The sequence below is a fragment of the Atractosteus spatula genome, chromosome 13 (genome assembly GCF_055471065.1).
Source record: "Atractosteus spatula isolate fAtrSpa1 chromosome 13, fAtrSpa1.hap1, whole genome shotgun sequence".
Lineage (NCBI taxonomy): Eukaryota > Metazoa > Chordata > Actinopteri > Semionotiformes > Lepisosteidae > Atractosteus > Atractosteus spatula.
Genome location: NC_142718.1, coordinates 1,130,701 through 1,151,063, shown reverse-complemented (window position 1 = coordinate 1,151,063; position 20,363 = coordinate 1,130,701). Strand labels below are relative to the sequence as shown.

General features: G+C 57.7%; 1 protein-coding gene across 1 annotated transcript; it reads right to left on the bottom strand.

Annotated features, from left to right (window-relative positions):
* Window positions 1-976: 976 nt before the first annotated feature.
* Window positions 977-12,769, bottom strand: LOC148821530 (uncharacterized). Its single transcript, XM_088930753.1, has 9 exons — window positions 12,039-12,769; window positions 10,719-11,775; window positions 9,464-9,650; window positions 8,720-8,776; window positions 8,154-8,352; window positions 6,254-7,263; window positions 5,701-5,812; window positions 4,531-5,508; window positions 977-2,533 (listed from the first exon to the last, which is right to left on the bottom strand). The coding sequence occupies exons 1-9, from the start codon at window positions 12,166-12,168 to the stop codon at window positions 1,623-1,625; spliced, it is 4,641 nt and encodes a 1,546-aa protein (XP_088786879.1). The 5' UTR covers window positions 12,169-12,769; the 3' UTR covers window positions 977-1,622.
* Window positions 12,770-20,363: the final 7,594 nt, after the last annotated feature.

Genomic DNA, 20,363 nt, shown 5'->3' with positions numbered 1-20,363 from the left:
CCGGCTCGGGGTTTAAATCAGTCTGGTCCCATCAACCCAGGAAGGAGCTGAGCTGAACTGAAAACCTGCAGGTCAGCGTCTCCGAACCCGACCCGGGCGGTTCTGTCGCCCGTGTAGCCTGACTTTCGGAGCACCTGGAGCAGCGGAACCGGGCTCAGTGTGGCTGGTGAGGCACAGAGAGGATTACTCGATTGTTCCTCGGAGCTGCACAGGTGGCCTGGCTATAAGACCGGCTCGACTGGGGCTCTGCGGAGATCCCCCCACCCTCCCTGGACCTGGGCTGGCGACCCCCAGGGGTTCAGGCGGTGAGCCCGTATGATGAACTCGCGGGTACAGCGGCCTGTGAGGTGCCCGAGGCGGGCGAGTGTCGAGTCGGTGGGCGCAGCAGCAGGACCTGCGCCAGCGCCCGTACGAGGTCTTTGCCGCGGCGCCTCGGGCTGTTACGCTGTCACAGGGACGGTGTCCTGCGCTGGAAACCGCCGGTCTCTCTCCCTCGGAGAGCTCAGGCGGAGGAGAGTCGGGAGTCCACGTCGCTCTGCGCCTGAAACCCGCACAGCGGGACCTTCCAAGGAATAAACTTCCTCCCCGCAGGAAGATCATTTTCCCCTCTGACTGTCAGATCTTCACACGCGTTGGAGCGGGGTAGGTCCTCAGCAGCGCCTCCCGCAGGTTACCCGCGATCACACCTGCGCTCGCTCCGGGGTCGGTCGAGCGGGTTGAGAACGGAACCTCCGGTCCTGCCCGGGTCCGCTCTGCCGCTGGCCATGCCCGTCCGGCCGGTTCGCTGACTTCCCTGTAAACCGGGACGGCGAGGTCCGCTTCAGGAGGGCGGACCGAGTTTCAGCCCACAGACACACCGGTGCCGGTCCTGACGGTTCGGACCCGCACGGGACCGGAATTTTAACCCCAGAAGATGAGTTTTTATCATAGTCGCAATATAAAACCAAACTCGTCAGTGAGACTCTCCCTGTGTCGACACACATCTGCGTACCTTTTAATTGACAACCGTTTTGAAACTCATTCCCACCTTCGATATTAAAATCGATTTCCAAAGATTTCCTCTGAGCGGTTTAACCTCTTTTTACTGTAATCTTAAAATATTTATTATAGCGAAAAGTTCTATATTGCTTCATTAGCGTATCAACCCGTTCTTAGTCTGGGTACCAGCAGATTCACCCAGTACAGTACCTCTCACGTGTCTGCGGAGATGCGATTGTGAATTATTTCGCCCTGAACTTTCTGTGGGCTCTGCGTGCTTGCCTGAAGGTGTCGCGCAATTATCCACCAGCGTCGATTCGTCCCGTCTGTCCGGAAGCGATATCGGGGTGTTTATCGATGTCATGAGTATCGACTATAATATAATAACCCTCTTTCACCTGCAGACCGAATCTGAAGGAGCTGTACTCTCTGCGCAGGGGTGACTACAGGAACGGAGGGCGAGAGGCGGTTTCTGTCCAGCCCCCAGTGCAGGAGGGGGGGGGCTGCAGCAGGACTCCAGCGTCTGCTCGGCTCAGGGCCGCCTGTACTCCTCCCGCCAGCCCCGAGAGGCTGGAGCTTCAGGCAGCGCTGGCGTGTGTCCACCGGGGGGCGCTGGGGAGCCCTCCTCCGGGCGGTCCCGCCCCTCACCGCGCCGCCCGGGTGAGCGGATTGCTCTGCTCCGCCTCCTCCCTGGCCCGCTCCCCCTCCCGGCGCCAGAGCTCCGCCAGCACCTCCCCCTGGACCCGCCCCAGGAAGATGCCCCTCCGCTCCTGCTCCAGCCGCCGGATCTCGGGGCCCCGCTCCCGCAGGATCCTCTCCTGCTCCCAGCGCACCGCCGCCTCCGCCTCCCGGAACGCCGCGCCGGCGTAGCAGCCGCCCCCGTTCTCCCGCAGCAGCGCGTCGACCTTCTCCAGCAGCTCCGCCGCCTGGGCCCTGCTGCCGGCCCGCCGGAGGTCCAGGGCGTGGTAGCGCCCCCCGCAGAGGTGGACGAGGTGGGCCAGGCCCCCGCCCGTCTCGGCGATGGCGTCCTCGAGCAGCCGGCCGCCCAGCTCGCCCTCGTGGGTGAACAGCACCACGGCGTGCCGCACAGCTCCGCTGCCGAAGGTCCTGCACGCCAGCTCCAGCGTCTCCCAGTCGTGCCGAGAGAACCGCCCCAGCCGGAGCACCAGCAGGAACGCGTGGGGCCCCGGAGCGCCCAGGCAGAAGCACCTCACCACCTCGCGCCCCGCCCCTCCCCAGGGGGAGCCCCTCGTCCGGGACAGGGCCGGGGTGTCGATCACGGCGACGGGCCGCCCGCGCACCTCCGCCTTCCCCTTCCGGCAGGCCGCGGTCGCCCCGCGCGGGAACTCCTCCCGGCCCAGGATGGCGTTGCCTGCCGCGCTCTTCCCCGCGCCGGCCCTCCCCAGCAGGACGAGCCGCAGCGCGGACCCCGAGCTCGGGCCGCTCGGCGCCACGGCCCGATCCCGATCCCGATCCCGGAGGAAGTCCGCGGAGGCTCCTGGCCCCGCGCCTGCCGTTCCGGTCCCATCCTGCCTCCGCTCTGGAGACTCACAGCCTGCAACGGGGAGGAAGAACACCTCGCTGTTGTTGTGGAAGCGTTACGGAGGCCGTGTTTCTGGAATTCCCCCCCCCCCCCCCCGCGGAGCCTGAGGAGGAGAGGAGGCCGGGCGAGGCTGCGGCTCCCGTCCGGATTGCGGACACGCCTGCTTTCATCGCTCTCTTCCCAGAATCTCCGGCACCTCCCAGCCCTGGGGGAGAGTCCGCGTGTGTACTGCCCGCGTTCCCTGCGGACGCCTGCGCGGCGCTCGTCTCCCTTCCCTCCGGTCCTCGTGTCCGTTGGCAGCAGGGGCCCGAGACCTCCCGCTCCGTCACGCGGACGCAGACCTCGCGCTACGTGAAGATCCGGCCCGTTTTACGCCGATGTCCCTTTTTAAATAACGGATCGTTTACGTCTCGGCAGCTACCCTGCCATTCCGGTCTCCAGGTTTCCTGAAGGCAGGGCGGCTCTGAAAATCAGCTCTTCTCAGACAGAAGGCAAGCAACGCTATTCAGGCTGATCCACTTCCCGAAGAGCTCACTGGGTCCTATTGATCCAAGGAGCTTATCTGGCCACTTGTCAGCGGACCCCAAGCAATCAATCCATCAATCAATAATTAAGATAGCTACTAATTCTCAAACGAGGTGGGTGGGCTGTATGGCCTCCTCTCATTAGTAACTTTTATCAGCATCAAATGTACAGTTTGTGGAGCAGGAGAACGTTTACACTCCTTCCTCTTCAGAAAGCGTTGGAGTTCTGGTCTCTAGTTTTAAAACTGAGCCCGTGTCAACAGCATTAACACCGTCCTCGCCTGGATCCATCATCCCAATCCCGGATCGTCCCCAACCCTCTGTGGCGCGCAGCAGGTGCTTTCTGGGATAGCACCTGGAAAACTCCACGGTACCTCCTACACCTCCGCCTTCACGCGGAGCCCTTGAGCTCAGGGTGCGAGCGTTGTGCCACCTGCTCCAAGGGAACTGTGAGTTCAGCAGTGAGGCCATGAAACTCAGGACAGACAGCAGACATGTGTTGAAGGAGTCTTTATTCACCAGGTATCTTTAACCACAGACCTGCTCTAAAACAACCCACCACCCAGTTCCGGCCTTTATAGCCCAAATCCTCTGAAATCATCCCCCTGTGAGAATGAGGCTCACATCCCACCACCGATAAACTAGACAATGCCCTTCAGGTGAAACTCCAGGCAGACGTTAGCGGCCTCTAGTGGCAGCTCTGCTGTAACTACAATTCTCATTGCCATGCAGGGATATAAAAATCATCTTGTAGATAAAAATAAAACATACTGCAACACAGAGAAGTGCAGTGGTTGTCACACTCTTGCATGTCACTCAACACACCCACACCCTGCCCTGAAACTCACTCCTATTCTGTTCTTTGGGTCTCCTGGGTGTCCCGTGTTAACGTGCGTGGCGAAGGGGAGTTCGTGCTGATCCCTATATCCTGTGAGCAGAGAGCGCGTCTCGCTCATCTGTATTTTCATCTATCATTAATCTTATCTATAGCGTGTCTTTATCTTATCCCCGCGGGGGAGACACGCGGGCAGGGCTTGCTCCTGTATCTGCAGCCCATCGTTTTCAAGACGCCTGGTCCGTCTCCTTGGAGACGCGCTAGGTACACGCCTTCTCTGCGGCTCCAACCGCAGGGGCGCCGGCGCCGAAAAACAGCCCGTGGGCCGGCGCCCCTGCGGTTGGAGTCCCGCAGCGCGCCGGTCCAGCGGTCCGGGCGGTCCGAGCCCTACTGGATGCTGCAGGCTGCCTTCCGCAGCTGTGCGGCCGCCAGGGGGACCAAGCAGTCCACCAGCTCGCCCAGGTAGGGGCCCGCTGCCCTGGCGGCCGGCGGCCCCACGAAGAACGCCAAGGCCGCGTTGATGGCCAGCTTGGCGAGCTTCCTGACGACTTGGGCGATGACCGCCGGGGACGTCTCGGCCTCCTGCCTGGCCCTCAGGCTCAGCTGCTTCCTGCTCTCCTGCTGCGCCTGCTGTGTCCTGTGCAGCTCACCTCTCAGCTGCTCCAGCTCCGCCTCTCGCTCCCGGAGCGCGGCCTCTGCCTCCCTCCTGCGCTCCTCCTCCTTCTGCCGCCTCTCCTCCTCTCTCCTCCGCTGGCTCTCCTCCCACTCCCTCCTCTCCGCCTCCCTCTGGCTCCTGCCCCGCTCCTCCAGCTCCCCGCGCACCCGCTCCTCGATCTGCCTCATCATCTCCTCCCTCTCCTGCCTCTCGGCCTCCATTTTCTGCCTCTCCTCCAGCAGCCGGGCCTCACGCTCCTGGACCTGGCTCCGGTACCGGGCCAGCTGGAGCGTCTCCTCCCGGGCCGCCTCGTCCTCCCTCTCCTGCAGGATGAGGGCCTGCTCCCGCTGGATGGCCGCCTCCACCTCCCGGAACATCTCGCTGGTGTAGCAGCTGCCGCCGTTGCCCTCCACCATCGCCCCGACGAGCTCCAGCAGCCCCCCGACCTGGGCGCGGGGCCCCGAGGGGCTGTTGTCCAGGACGTGGTAGCGCTGGCCGCACTCCGCCACGAGCTCCCGCAGGTGGGGGTCCCCCCGGCGGAGGTAGTCCTCGATCGGCTCGCCCCGCAGGTCGTCGCCCCGGGTGAAGAGGACCGCGGTGTAGCGCCCGGCCGCCTCGCCGAAGGTGGCCCGGATCAGCCGGACGGCCTCCCTCTCCTCCCGGGTGAAGCGGCCCACGCTGACCACCAGCAGGAAGGCGTGGGGCCCCGGCGCGGCCAGGGCCACGCAGCGGGCCAGCTCGCGCCGCGTGTCCTCCGGGGGCAGCTCCGTGTCGAACAGGCCCGGCGTGTCCACCACCGCCACCCGCCGGCCGGCCGCCACGCCCCGCTCCTTCTGGCACGCCCTCGTCTCCGAGGCCGAGCCCGCCTGGGAGGCGAACGCCGTCCGGCCCAGGATGGTGTTCCCGGCTGCGCTCTTCCCCGCGCCGGTCTTCCCCACGAGCACGATCCGCAGGCAGTCCTCCAGGGGCTCCTCTGGGAAGGGGAAAGAGGGAGAAGGAGCGGTGAGCAGGGATGCCGGAGCGCAGGAACCGAACCGTGAGGGAGATGAAGGATCAGGAAACTCCTCTCTGGACCCGATGTTCGGATTTTCCTGTTCCAATGTTCGGATTCCTGGTAGCCAGGGTGCGGAGTGAAATGATGTGGATGAGGATCGACGTCCCTTACCTGGTAGCTCCCCGCTCGGGGTGTCCTCCGGATTCTCCTTTCTCCGCTCCGGCTCGGCGGGACCAGACTCGTCTGGCCCTCCCTCGGCCCCTGAGGGCCCTGGGGACCCCTCCTGTGAAAGACGGGGAGACAGAGACAGGGGATCAAAACCGCAGAACTCCGGTCAGGGGGAGGTCACGTGTCGTACACTTTCAGCAGACGGACGATTCCGCTCGGGAATCCTCCTAGAGAAGAGCAGCCCGATGCTGTCCTGGGTTTGCCTGGGTGTCCCGCACTGACGGGCTGAAGGAACCGGGTCTCTTTCGTTTGGAACAGAGAAGATTAAAGAGGGTGGCCTGAACAAGCTGCCCAGCCGTGTTGTTGGAGCCGATACCCTGGCTTCTCTCCAGACACAGCTGGGTGAGCTCCTCCAGTCAGGACAGGAGGCGCTACTGTACACAGAGGGTGGTGGGAGTGGGGAACTAGCTGCTCAGCCTGTTTGACAGCCATGTCTGGCCCATGTACATGAAACATAAAAACATGTTGAACATGTTCATGTTGTTGAAGCCCATACCCTGGCTCGGACACAGCCGGATGAGACCCCTCCGAGAGCCAGCTGGCCGAAAAGCTGCGTCACCTCTGCGCTGGCGTCGCCCGGCGCCCCCGGACTCTCCCCTGCGCTGGCGTCGCCCGGCGCCCTCGGACTCTCCCCTGCGCTGGCGTCGCCCGGCGCCCTCGGACTCTCCCCTGCGGCGGCGTCGCCCGGCGCCCTCGGACTCTCCCCTGCGCTGTAGCAGCCCCCGCCGCCCTCCCGCACGACGGCCTCGACCTTCTCCAGCAGCCGCCGGACCTGGCCGCAGCGGCTGGTCCTGCGGTTGTCCAGGGCGTGGTACCTGCCCCCGCAGCGCTGCACGGCCCTCCGCGCGCCCTCCTCGCCGCGCAGGACCTCCTCCACGCCGCGGCCCCCCAGCCGGTCCGCCCCGGTGAACAGGACCAGGGTGCGGGCCAGCGCCCCCTCCCCGAGGGCGGCGCCGAGCCGCTCGGCGGCCTGGCCGTCCTGCGCGCTGACCCGCCCCAGCGGCACGGCCAGCAGGAGGGCGTGGGGGCCCGGCTCGCAGAGGGCCAGGCCCCGCCGGAGCTCGTCCGCCTCGCGCGCGGGCGGGACGTCCCCGCTGAGGAGCCCCGGCGTGTCCACCGCCACCAGGCGCCGCCCCGCCACCGTCGCCTTCCTCTTCCGGCACATGGGCGTGGCCGCGCCCTCCCGGAACAGGCTCCGGCCCAGGATGGTGTTCCCCGAGCTGCTCTTCCCGCTGCCCGGCCTCCCCACCAGCAGCAGCCTCAGCTCCTCCGGGCCGGGCCGGGCCGCCGCCTCGCCTGCAGGCAACACCTCCGGGCCGGGCCGGGCCCCTGCCTCGCCTGCAGGCAACACCTCCGGGCCGGGCCGGGCCGCCGCCTCGCCTGCAGGCAACACCTCCGGGCCGGGCTGGGCCGCCGCCTCGCCTGCAGGCAACACCTCCGGGCCAGGCCGGGCCGCCGCCTCGCCTGCAGGCAACACCTCCGGGCCGGGCCGGGCCGCCGCCTCGCCTGCAGGGAACCACACGGGCAGCCGGTCACTCCGTGTTTACACACGTTTATACATCTACTACTGTATATAGCCTGAACATGACTATATACTGAACACTACAGAGTGTGGGTATTTACTGTATAGCCTGAACATGACTGTATATACTGAACACCACAGAGTTTAGGTATTTACTACTGTATATAGCCTGAACATGACTGTATATACTGAACACCACCGAGTTTAGGTATTTACTATATATCAATCAAAGTTGATTTATCAACTGCACAACAATACAGCAGCAGCAGTAGCAGTTGCAGGCAGTGAAACGTCTTTTCTACGAGCTCAGCGGGAGGGATAAAAATCACAAAATACTGCCTGAACAGGTCTGTCTAGACTGTACCCCCACACACGGAGAAGGCCCCGACCCCGAAACTCACTTCTCTTTTCAGCAGGAATGAACTTTACTGGTTCCTATACTGTTCACTATAGAGTTTAGGTACAGTATTTTCAGAGCCTGATCATGTCTGGATGTAGACTATAGAGTTAAAGTCTCTATAGTCAAACGTGTCTGTTTATAGAGGGCAGAGGTGAAGTGTTTCCGTGTCGGTATGGACCCTATAGAGTATCCACAACTTCCTTGTCTGCAGCTAGATGGGAACACACGGCTCAGTACTCTGTACTGTACTGTACTGTACTCTGCCCTGGAGCGCTGTCTCTCTCTCGCTCGGTCTCTTACTCTGGCAGCGACATTCCGGCCGGTGAACTATAATAATAATGATAATGATAATGTTTCTTTATCAGCCCTATACAATTTCTTGCATTAGGAATTTGTCTTTTCGCAAATCTTTTCGGTTTTTTTTTGTCTTTTTGTCTTTTCGCAAGTCTGTCTTTTCGCAGACTAGCCCCTTACCTCCCGCTGCTGTCCCCTCCGCTGGCCGCAGCGACGCCATGGCTGTGTCCGGCGGTACGGCGGTGCGGAGAGAGCGGACGGCACACAGCTCGACGGCTCCCCGAGTGTGAGCGCCCCTCGGTCTGCCCTGCCCGCAGCGCAGGCAGGAGAGCGCGTCCAGGGGGCGGCGCTGGGCTGACGTCAGCCTTAGGCCGCTGCCCTGTAACTATAGCGACCCTGGGACTGTTTGATGACAGCCGCTCCCCGGGGGTCACGCGCTCCTCCGCCGAGCCGGGCTGTGCAGCCGGTGGGACCGGTGGGACCGGCGTCCTCATTCATCGCAGTTTCTCCCCCCTCCTCACCCTCCTCACTCCTGCATGCCGTTACCAGTCACCGTGCACGGGCTTCACTCGTACCAGGGGCTCAGGAAAGGGAACTTTAAAGCGCTTTGAGAAGCCACCTTTAAAGGCGCTATATAAAGTAACGTTTATTATTATTATTGTAACTGCACCGGCGCAGAGGCGTTCATTTCCAGTAGCTCACCCACACAGGGAGACGCTGCAGTCCCCAGCGCCGTACACTCTCACCCGGTCAAGAGGCACGGGGCGCGGGTAACACCCGCTTGTCTGGACCCTGGGTGGACACTTGACCACCGGGGCAAAAACCGCAGGACACAGCATGCAAACTCCCCCACAGACCGCTGCCCACGTCAGAGCGGAGCCCCAGCGGCCGTGAGCCCGGCGCGTTAACGTCACCCCGCCCGGTGAGATCATGGGACAACATTAAATACACAGCACCCGCTGTTTGTCAGCCTCGGCCCAAGTCATTTACTTTCGCAGTCAAGTGTTTGGAGTGTTTGGAGAGGTGCGCAGCCGCTGAAGACTGAAGCAAAGAAGCGACTGCTTTATTTTCTGCAGTGCAGGGGCGACTCGGCGTGCCTCCTCTGTGTAAGCGCGTTCGTGTCGTGCTGAATGTGTTGTTTACAGTGTTGTACCTGCCTGTACACTTCCCATCCAGGACAATAAAGGGAGCAAAAAGTTTCTTTTTATATTTTTTTTTATTGAAACGATAACAGATAACAAATACACACAAGAGTCCATATAACTCAATCAGGGGTACAGGACAGTTACACATGACAAAAAAGTTAAATGGGGGGTGCACAAAGATGAGGTGCGCACAGCTCTCACAGTCCTGCATTGGGTGACGCGCCCTTGGGTCTGTTTTACAGACCGCTTCTTTTAATGCGCATCCTAACGAGCAAGTATCATGGTCGAAGCCACAACGAGCGATGCAGGCTTAAGTATCGTTTTCAGCCTTTCCGTGAAAGAAACGGAAGTGTAAAAAGAGGAGGATGAAGGGAGGAGCAGTTTCTGCCCGTGTGCTGGCAGGGTGCGCCCAGCGGCCTGCGCCAGTGATGGCCGCGGCGCGCCCCCCCGTGGCCGCCGGTGGAACTGCGCTCCTGCGGCCGGCGGCGGGAATGGCGCCAGAATGGCCACGAAAAGAGGAAAAAGCGAGCGGCTGACGCAGACGAGAAGAAGGGGGAACAGTAAGTCCCTTCTGCCTTTTTTTTCTTTAGCTTGCGAAGAGGGTTTGGATTGGGATGGGATAAACTGGCGCTTTGAGGCGATCGTATGATGACTTTTCTGTGAGCGTCTGGAGAGATTGAGCCGATCAGTGAGGTCAAAAGCAGACGCGAGTTTCTGTGTTTTCAGCACGTTGCTGTTTTATATGCAGTATCCCATGTCTGTATTAGTGATTTTTTTGTATTTTTTTGTTTAAAAAGTGGCAAAACTCCCCCAATTCGCGCCAATGCCCCCCCCCTCCTTGGGGGAACGGCGCGAGGCCCGCCGGGTGCGCTTCAAAAATTAAAAATGAGCGAATAAAAACCAAAAATAAACGAACGAGTCTGTGAAATTTTAGTTTTTTTTGTAACAACGAAGGGAAGGGTCCTATGAGTCCCTCAGTCCAGAACCGACCGGCTGGGTTCGGGATATGTGTTACCCGAGTGGTGTATCGGTTCCGGTTCCGTGTTTGGGCTCTGTAGTCGATGTTTTATTCTTAAAAAAAAACTTTAAATGTGGTCCAATGGGTCTCCAGTGTACGATGGAGGACGATGGAGTTTTTTTATAACGGTGTTTAAACACGTCCCTGTGTAACTTTCTACCTAAATCGTGTACTATTCTGTGTCTTTTCAAAATGCACGTTTACTGCATTGCTATAGCGATACAACTGTGAATTCAAACCTTATATATGTATATTTTAATTTAACAAGTGACTACAGTAACATCCGCACGCTTATAATGCAGACCTACACACTTAAGGTGCTAAAATACTTGGACCAGAACTGCCTGGGCCGTCGATAATGTTTTGTATAGTTTTACTTGTTCGAGATGGTGCAGGTTGTCCTAAACCACACAGGTGGGGTGATATTGATCTGTTCAGAGTGGTTCGTGTCTTTTACAAGTGCCCGTGTGTAGAGAATTACCTGTTGTAACGTGCTGTGGGGCTGAAGAACTTCAATCTGCCTCAGATGTTCGGAGCTAAGCGGTTTGCCGACCTGTGACTGGAGCGGGAGTCGTGCTTTACTGTATAACGCACAGGCTTACCACCGTGAATCTCACATCTGTTTTGATCGATTTCTGCTCCGCTCTTTGCCCGGCCTCGGCGGTTCTCTCTCCTCCTCCAGCTCTGTTCGCCTCCTTCCCGTATTCGTCCTTGAAGGCGTTGAACTCCTCGGCCCGTCTCCGGGCCTCGTCCTCGTATTTCCTGTGGATCTCCTCCATCTGTCTCCGCAGCGCCTGCAGGCTCTCCTCCAGCTGCCGCCTCTCCTGCTCCCTCCTCTCCCGGTCGCCCTCCAGCTCCTGGATCCGCTCGCGCCCCAGGAGGTGCTCCTCCTCCAGCCTCCGCCGGGTCTCCTCGTACCGGGCCCGCATCTCCTCCCTCTCCCGGCCCATCTCCTCCTCCCGCTCCCTCAGCTTCCGCTCCTGCTCCCGCCGGATGGCCGCCTCCGCCCGCCGGAACATCTCGCTGGTGTAGCAGCCGCCGCCGTTGGCCGCCACCATCTGGTCGACCTTCCCCAGGAGCTCCCGGGCCTGGGCGCGGCCGCCGGTCCGGTTGTCGAAGACGTGGTACCTTCCTCCGCAGCGCAGGATGAAGTCGCGGAGGCCGGGGTCCGCCGCGCGGACGTACTCCGCGACGGCCTTGCCGCCCAGGTCGTCCCCTCGGGTGAACGTGCAGATGGTGTACCGCCCGGCCTCCTCGCCGAAGATGCCCTTGATCACCTCCAGCGTCTCCCGCTCCTCCTGGGTGAAGCGCCCCACCTGGATCACCACGAGGAACGCGTGGGGCCCCGGCGCCGACAGGGAGACGCAGCTGGCGATCTCCCTCTGGATCTCCTCGCCGGACAGCTGCGTGTCGAACAGCCCCGGGGTGTCCACCACCGCTATCGGCCTCCCCGCCACCTCTCCCGTCCCCTTCCGGCAGGTCCGCGTGACCGAGGCCGGGCTGGCGTCGGATTCGAACTCCGCCCTGCCCAGGAGGGTGTTCCCCGTGGCGCTCTTCCCGGCCCCCGTCTTCCCCACCAGCACGATCCGCAGGCGCTCGTCTCGCTCCCCCTGGGCTGCGCCTGACAAACAGCGGTCGTCTATTTAATGAGAAAACAATTCAAAACTTTCTGTCTAACAAACAAAACAACTGACTGCATCTTTCTATTCTCTTATCTATTCGAATCCACGTTTTCCAACAAGCTAACTTGTATGAGTGTCGGGGCTTTAATTCTGTATCATGTGAAGGAATTCTGTATCTTTTGATTTAAAGCTGTTGCCCCATGCTGTTTGTCTTGGAGCCCTCCCATCTGCACTAAATTGACACACATAGCAAGAACTCCTGCTCGATTTTATAACCTACCTTTATTATAACTGTAGGTAGGCAGTTCTTCAATGACTGGCTTTTCTCTCATCGATCGGTTTTTGCCAACTTCTGCGTCTCTTCTCTGGCTCTCGGAGAAGACAAAGAAGCCCATGTTGTCGGTGGCCATCCTGTCTATCAGATTCAGCAGCTCTCTGACCTGGGCGCGGTCACTCCTGCTCTTGTTGTTGAAGAGGTGACACCTGCCCCCGCACTGCTGGACCAGCAGCTGGAGGTCTCTGTTCCCCCGGACAAACTCCTCCAGGCTCTGCTGCTCCAGGTCGTCTCCCCGGGTGAACAGAACCACGGTGAACCTCAGAGCCTCCTCTCCAAACAGCTCCCGGACCCTGTCTGCCGCCCTCCTGTCCTTGTCTGAGAACGGCCCCACCTTCACCACCAGGAGGAGCGCGTGGGGGCCGGGGTCACTCAGGGAGAGGCAGCGGTCCCTGAGGAACCGAGTCTCCTCCGGGGAGAGCCGAGTGTCCAGCAGTCCAGGCGTGTCCACCACAGTGATGCGCCTCCCCTTGATCTTCACCGATCCCCTCTGGCAGTGCCGCGTCGTGCCGGAGGCGCTGGTGCGAGATGGGAACTCCTCTGCTCCCAGGATGGTGTTCCCTGTGGCACTCTTCCCCACTCCGGTCTGTCCCAGCAGGACGAGCCGCAGCTCCGACGGGTGACTGGGATCTGAAAGACAAGCGCTCTGTTGTTCCTCCAGAACACGTTCTACGCACCTCTAACAGACGAAGAAATCTCGTTCATCTTCACCTGGTTAAATCTAATTCAAATGGGGAGACATCTAAGAACGGTCCATAGCAGAATATTTTAGTCAATAAAAAAAACAACAAAACATATTGGCAAAGAAGGGAATCACATTCTCTGAACATTTACAAGCACAATTCTCTCATCGTTCCTGTTGAGGGCTTCAAGGACAATTCAAGGACAAAACATGGAACCAAAGAAAACTTGTCAGGACAGAAATGAAGGTCTGTCCCTTTAAGGGCAAAAAGGAAAAACCAGCACTGTGGCCTTGATCAGAGCACAAGCCCGAGAGATCTGATTTCGGCTGTTATCTGTAACCAGGGGGTGCGGACTCAGCACTGTAAGGCATCCACCCAGCACAGCAACTCATTCTGCAATTGTGGCACAGCTCAGGGTGTGATACTGCATGTTCACAGACTGCTGGCGCCCTGTTTGTCACTCGGAACCCCTTCCTACAGGTGTGCAGGTGGTGGGAGGAGAGGCCGGGGCTGGTGCGGTGCTCTGCAGGCGTCGGCCCCGATGCCCGCTCCTCTAGAGGAGGTTGGAGCGTGCTGACTAAAGAAAAAACAGCCCCCTTAGCTTAGCTGAGCTTTTTATTTTTATTTCTGGCTGGAGCGAGATATATAAGCAGGTTAACCTGATTGTACAGAAAGGCATGTCTAATCTTGCCTCGCCTGGTTTCAGGAGCGGGAAAAAAAATTGTAGCCATGGGGGGAGCATTTTTTTAAAAATAAACTTTATTCTACAATATCCATCAATTGCCTTTCAGAGTACAGCCGAGCATCGGTGATGCCGACCGGCTCCTCGCACCCGGGTTTGCCTGAATGCTCTGTCCATTCATGACTCGCCTTAATGCGCCGTGTCTGTTTTTAACTATTCGCACCTCCCGGGATTGGGTTTCAAATTCTCAGCACGAAACCGGGCAGAAGCCTGTCTCTGCTCAAGGGGAGGAGGAGTGTACGACGTTGTCATCTTGATCAATTGTCCAGGCCCTCCAAACTGGGCCCGTTCACACTCGGACTGGGACATCTCGCCCGCTGAGCAGCGTCTCTTTAAACTGGTACAGCCCTGTGCCGGATGTCAGAGCAGCCATTTCTGAATCTGATTCTGCTTTGAGATCGGCAGATGTCGAGCCCAATGCAGGAACCCCCCCAGAACCTGGCGGAGCGTCCAGTGTGGCTGTAATCTCTCTGCACACCTCCTCTCTGCGATTATATTCTCTGCAGCGTCTGTGTAAACTTTAACCGAATCCCCTGTGAGACAGGCAGGAAGAAAAACAGGAGAGCTTGTGGCTCTCACTTCCTTCCTGGAACAGCGCTGTTTTCAGTACCTAAGCACACAGAACTTTGAATGTAGCAGGGACTTCACACTTTTTAATGACTCATTGCTCTGCATGCAGGGATGTTTTATTGTGTGCTAATCAATAGTGTGTGCCAGGCTGTGCCCTGTGCAACTAGTTCTCAATCTGCACTCACAAGCTGTTCCTGTAGAATGATCTAAAGACTGATCCTTATTATTCTAGAATCGTCCTATAACTCTTCTGCATATCTGTGTTATTTGATTTCTCGCCTCGGATCTCCTACTGTCATTCTGAAGCATCGAGCGTCATTCTGTGGCGTCAATCTCTGTCATGTCTTTCTCCTTCTCGGGACACACAGAAGAATGCGTGTGACGTGTTCTTGTTTTGTAGTGTTTATTTTGCCTGTTGCGGGAATGTTGTTAAAAGGAGTGGCACAGGTGAATTATAATCTGCGACATGACGGCTTTTGTTCTGCTGAATTACTTTCGCTTTCGCAACATCACCCCCAACGACCCAGCCCCCCTCTCCCCTTGCAGCTTCGTCCCTTTAGGTGCGAAAGACCTAAATGTTTAAAAATACTCACCCATTGTCGGCGGGATCTGGGCAGAGACGCTCGCAGTCGCCTCTTCAGAAGCTGAGCAGAGGGAAGTCTGCCCCAGGGCGCGAGTCGAGCAGTTAGGCGGGTTCCTGGAATCGGCTGCCGGCCCGGACAGCGCAGACACGCTTTCGGTCTTGCTGTGCGTGCGAGCGGCACAGCTCCTGCCCTCGTGTGCGGTGAGGGCTGGGTGTGAGCCGACTTGCGGCAGGGTCACAGCTTCCTGATAGAACTGCGCTGTGCCTCTCGGAGACAGAAGCTTTCGCTTTCGAAGGCGCGGCATAAAACAGTTGATTGTGTCTGGGGTCTTCAGGACTTGTGCGGTCGTTATCAGATTGCAGCACTGGGTTCTGGGTGGGGCTGTGGAAAAGTAGCCCTAGCAGCACGGGTTATCAGAGCCTTGTTACGACAGGGTGGAAGAAGCAGAGGGCCGAACTGCCTCACCTCACAACACCACGCAGGTCCTCATGTGCTGTTTGCGAAGCACAGTGTAACTCACTTTACACCTTCAGTAGGGTCTTCAGCGAGTGGACCTGGTCAAGTGGCCCGTGACTCCTGACGACAGTGTGAGAACGAGCTCTCGGTCTCGGATTGTCGGCACCACTGAACCGCACCTGCAGCTGCCTGCAGCGCGGCTAGGTTATAATTCAGAGGCCCTTGTGCAAAGACTAACCAGCCGGATCTTGCAGAACGTCCTTTTCCATTCAGTGCTGCGAGGTCTCTCGTGTCACTGGTGACACCGCTTCTTGTACATGCAGTTCTGCAGTGCAGACTTCTCCAGTTGTCCTTTTCTTTGAGAGTTTTTATACTCTGTTTGGGTTCAGTAGCCTTACAAAATAAGATCAGATAAGATCACTTTATTGGCCATATACTGTTCAGTTTCTTGCATTAGGAATTCGTCTTTTCGCATGTGTGTCTCGTGTGTCTCTCCATGAGACACACAGACAGGGAGAGAAGCTGGGGGTCAGAGCACAGGGTCAGCCATTGTACAGCACCCCTGGAGCAGCTGGGGTTAAGGGCCTTGCTCAGGGGCCCAACGGAGTAGGATTCCTCTGCCGGCCTCAGGATACGAACCGGCAACCTTCCAGCCCCAGGCGCAGATCCTGAGCCACAGGACCACCGCTCTGCCCCTCAATAACTGGGTTGCTTTACAGGGTATGTTCATGTATCCCCCTTTGCTAAAGAAGGTGTTTATCGCTGTGCTCTGGAGGGATTTAACGCCCCTCCTCCGCGTCAGACAAGGGTCTACTGTACAAAAATATTGCTCAGTAGAAAAGGGCTTGGGACATTGCAGCCTGTAACAGGGGTGGTTAAAATAAATCTGTTCCCATCACCGTGAGATCAAGGACAGGAGCGCCCCATTTCTCCCATTTCCTACACAGCTGTCCTTAGCACACGCGTGTGCGCCGAGGCTGTGCTGGGTGTAAATGGGCGAGGAACGTGTTTTGGGTTTGGCCGACCGAACTGGTTAGGAACAGCCAATTGGCATCCCCAGATTAAAAGGCCAGGGTCTTACTGTTGTGTGTTTGGCAAAAATATAAGCATGGAAAGGGCGCAGGGAGCAGGAAGAAGGCCTGCATTCGTGTTTTATTTAACAACTGCCGAACTTCCTCTGCTTAGAACCGGGACTCCTGTTTCAAGCCCAGCTGGGTGGCTGAGAGGACAGAAGGCCGTTCGGTTCTGACTGCAGTGGAAAAACAGAAGAACGTGTCAGCGTCGCAAAGGAGAGGAGCCACCAGATTCAGCCCACTGAGCCTCTTGGGTAGTCAGTTAGAAACAGATTGATCCCAAGATCTTGTACAGCTGTGTTCTGAAAGAAACCAGGGTGTCGGCTTGTTCCACCCTCTCACCGCCCTTTGTGTAAAGGCGCGTTTCCTGAGCCGATCGGAAGGTCTCATCCAGCTCTTTCTCGAAAGAATCCGGGGTATCAACTTCTACAGCAAGGCTGAGCAACTTGTGCCACGCTCCCGCCCCTATTTGTGTATAGACACACCCATTCATCGTCCTTGTACTCGCTGGAATGCCGTTTGTCATAGTTAAATGCATGCGATGTATGACGCAAATGTGAATGTGATGTTTGCCTGGGGAGAGCCTGACGTAAAAGAGAAAGATATTTTCATGCCTTAAAACAGGTTTTTGCAGTTGGTGCTCACCTGGCAGAGTTGCTCACTCCTGTTGCTAAAATGCCAGCTGTTGCCTCAAGGGGACAACAAACGTTTTTTGCTAGAGATGTTACAATGGGTCCGAAAAAAAACAACTCATGCCTTTTTTTCCCCAGAGATACTAGACTGGGACGCGTAGATTTGGAAACCAAAGGGTCTTAATGTCTCTAAAAACATGACAGTGTCTATGTTCACCACAAAAAAATCCCTATCGGTTTGTAAAGTATTTTTTTTCTGACATCTCTGCAGTCTTATTCTTTCTGGTTATAGGACCTGAAAAGACTCTTGACAGTTCGTCAGACTCTGACAGCTCACTGGGACCCTGTCTGGGCTGAGCAGTTACTGAAGATGGAGGAGTGAAAGGCCTCATTGGCGGCCTCTAGTGGTCAAGCCGTTGTAATTACACTCCACTGCGGGGAGTTCCACTACAGCACAGAACTACAACCCTTAATTCAGTCATCTGCCCTCCCCTCCCCCACCAGTGTTCATGGTGTTTTGATTGCCTTTCCTCCACCTTTATTAAGGTGGACGAACAGATCAGTCCGCGTTCCCGCAGTAAGTGTATCACTGTGCATGGCTTGCACATCTGCAAAAAAAACTTCTATCACCAACTCGTTTCTGGTTTCTGTCACACACACTGACGGCAGACACACGGAGTGCAGACAGCACTGCCCCCTCTCCCCCAGAGCCCAGTCAGGAGCTCGTAAGCCCAGCGGTAGAACTGTGTTTAAATAATTCCTGTTTCAGTGGAAGAGGTCACCTTGTGGGGAATATTCATGGAACTCCAGGATCGAAGGAAAGTATTTCCTGGATATTATTTATGTGTGATTCAAGTATTATTATTATTATTATTATTATTGTAGTTGTGCAGTGAAGAGGGTCAGTCTGTGGATCAATAATGATTGTTATATATATTCTGTATGTTTCCAGTAACTTAACGAAGTCCTCCTGAAATTCACTTCTCACGGTGCAGTTTAATACTGTCAGTCTGCTGTTTCACATTCCTGCCCAGTCCCACATAGTGGGCTAAATGTAATAGTCTACTGCAGCAATCTTAAATAACAGACAAGCAAAGGCCATCTTAGTTCTCACAAATTTTATTCATCCCAGTTCACATTTACAACATTGACAACAATTAACCAAGGAATACTAGTATGTCTTTCTTACCTGTTGGGCTGTAAGATTCGGCCGCACGTATACTGGACCCAGCCCATCCTACACGGGCCCGCTGTGGTTCTGCTGTGGGTCCGCTGGGACTCAGGCCGGGTCATCAGTGAGGGGATGATGGGACAGACCAGGAGAGCCAATCCGGTCCTCCAGGGCCGCTGTCCAGCCTGAAGGATCCAGCCTGTCTAATTAAGAACATAATAAGTTCAAAGAGGCAAATGCAGAATGGGCTCATGCAGAAGGGAAACCAGAAACGTTTGGCCGTCCAGCGCTGGCACTGTAGCCCTGGTCTAGAAGGAAACTGGTCTTCGTTCTTCGGGATGAAGACGACACCTGACCTCTGACCTCTGGCCTGCAGCGGAGCTCCTTCTCTGTAAGACACTGGTACAGCAGGGCTCACTCAGCACTCAGGGCTCTGTGTGCAGGAGAGAGACTGAGCCCTGCTGAGACACCAGCAGGACTGTGGGGAAGACCACAGCAGGGCTCTATGTGCTCTGTGTGCTCTGTGTGCAGGAGAGAGACTGAGCCCTGCTGAGACACCAGCAGGACTGTGGGGAAGACCACAGCAGGGCTCTGTGTGCTCTGTGTGCTCTGTGTGCAGGAGAGAGACTGAGCCCTGCTGAGACACCAGCAGGACTGTGGGGAAGACCACAGCAGGGCTCTGTGTGCTCTGTGTGCTCTGTGTGCAGGAGAGAGACTGAGCCCTGCTGAGACACCAGCAGGACTGTGGGGAAGACCACAGCAGGGCTCTGTGTGCTCTGTGTACTCTGTGTGCTCTGTGTGCAGGAGAGAGACTGTGGGGAAGACCACAGCAGGGCTCTGTGTGCTCTGTGTGCTCTGTGTGCAGGAGAGAGACTGAGCCCTGCTGAGACACCAGCAGGACTGTGGGGAAGACCACAGCAGGGCTCTGTGTGCTCTGTGTGCTCTGTGTGCAGGAGAGAGACTGAGCCCTGCTGAGACACCAGCAGGACTGTGGGGAAGACCACAGCAGGGCTCTGTGTGCTCTGTGTGCAGGAGAGAGACTGAGCCCTGCTGAGACACCAGCAGGACTGTGGGGAAGACCACAGCAGGGCTCTGTGTGCTCTGTGTGCTCTGTGTGCAGGAGAGAGACTGAGCCCTGCTGAGACACCAGCAGGACTGTGGGGAAGACCACAGCAGGGCTCTGTGTGCTCTGTGTGCAGGAGAGAGACTGAGCCCTGCTGAGACACCAGCAGGACTGTGGGGAAGACCACAGCAGGGCTCTGTGTGCTCTGTGTGCTCTGTGTGCAGGAGAGAGACTGAGCCCTGCTGAGACACCAGCAGGACTGTGGGGAAGACCACAGCAGGGCTCTGTGTGCTCTGTGTGCTCTGTGTGCAGGAGAGAGACTGAGCCCTGCTGAGACACCAGCAGGACTGTGGGGAAGACCACAGCAGGGCTCTGTGTGCTCTGTGTGCAGGAGAGAGACTGAGCCCTGCTGAGACACCAGCAGGACTGTGGGGAAGACCACAGCAGGGCTCTATGTGCTCTGTGTGCTCTGTGTGCAGGAGAGAGACTGAGCCCTGCTGAGACACCAGCAGGACTGTGGGGAAGACCACAGCAGGGCTCTGTGTGCTCTGTGTGCTCTGTGTGCAGGAGAGAGACTGAGCCCTGCTGAGACACCAGCAGGACTGTGGGGAAGACCACAGCAGGGCTCTGTGTGCTCTGTGTGCTCTGTGTGCAGGAGAGAGACTGAGCCCTGCTGAGACACCAGCAGGACTGTGGGGAAGACCACAGCAGGGCTCTGTGTGCTCTGTGTGCAGGAGAGAGACTGAGCCCTGCTGAGACACCAGCAGGACTGTGGGGAAGACCACAGCAGGGCTCTATGTGCTCTGTGTGCTCTGTGTGCAGGAGAGAGACTGAGCCCTGCTGAGACACCAGCAGGACTGTGGGGAAGACCACAGCAGGGCTCTGTGTGCTCTGTGTGCTCTGTGTGCAGGAGAGAGACTGAGCCCTGCTGAGACACCAGCAGGACTGTGGGGAAGACCACAGCAGGGCTCTGTGTGCTCTGTGTGCTCTGTGTGCAGGAGAGAGACTGAGCCCTGCTGAGACACCAGCAGGACTGTGGGGAAGACCACAGCAGGGCTCTGTGTGCTCTGTGTGCTCTGTGTGCAGGAGAGAGACTGAGCCCTGCTGAGACACCAGCAGGACTGTGGGGAAGACCACAGCAGGGCTCTGTGTGCTCTGTGTGCAGGAGAGAGACTGAGCCCTGCTGAGACACCAGCAGGACTGTGGGGAAGACCACAGCAGGGCTCTGTGTGCTCTGTGTGCTCTGTGTGCAGGAGAGAGACTGAGCCCTGCTGAGACACCAGCAGGACTGTGGGGA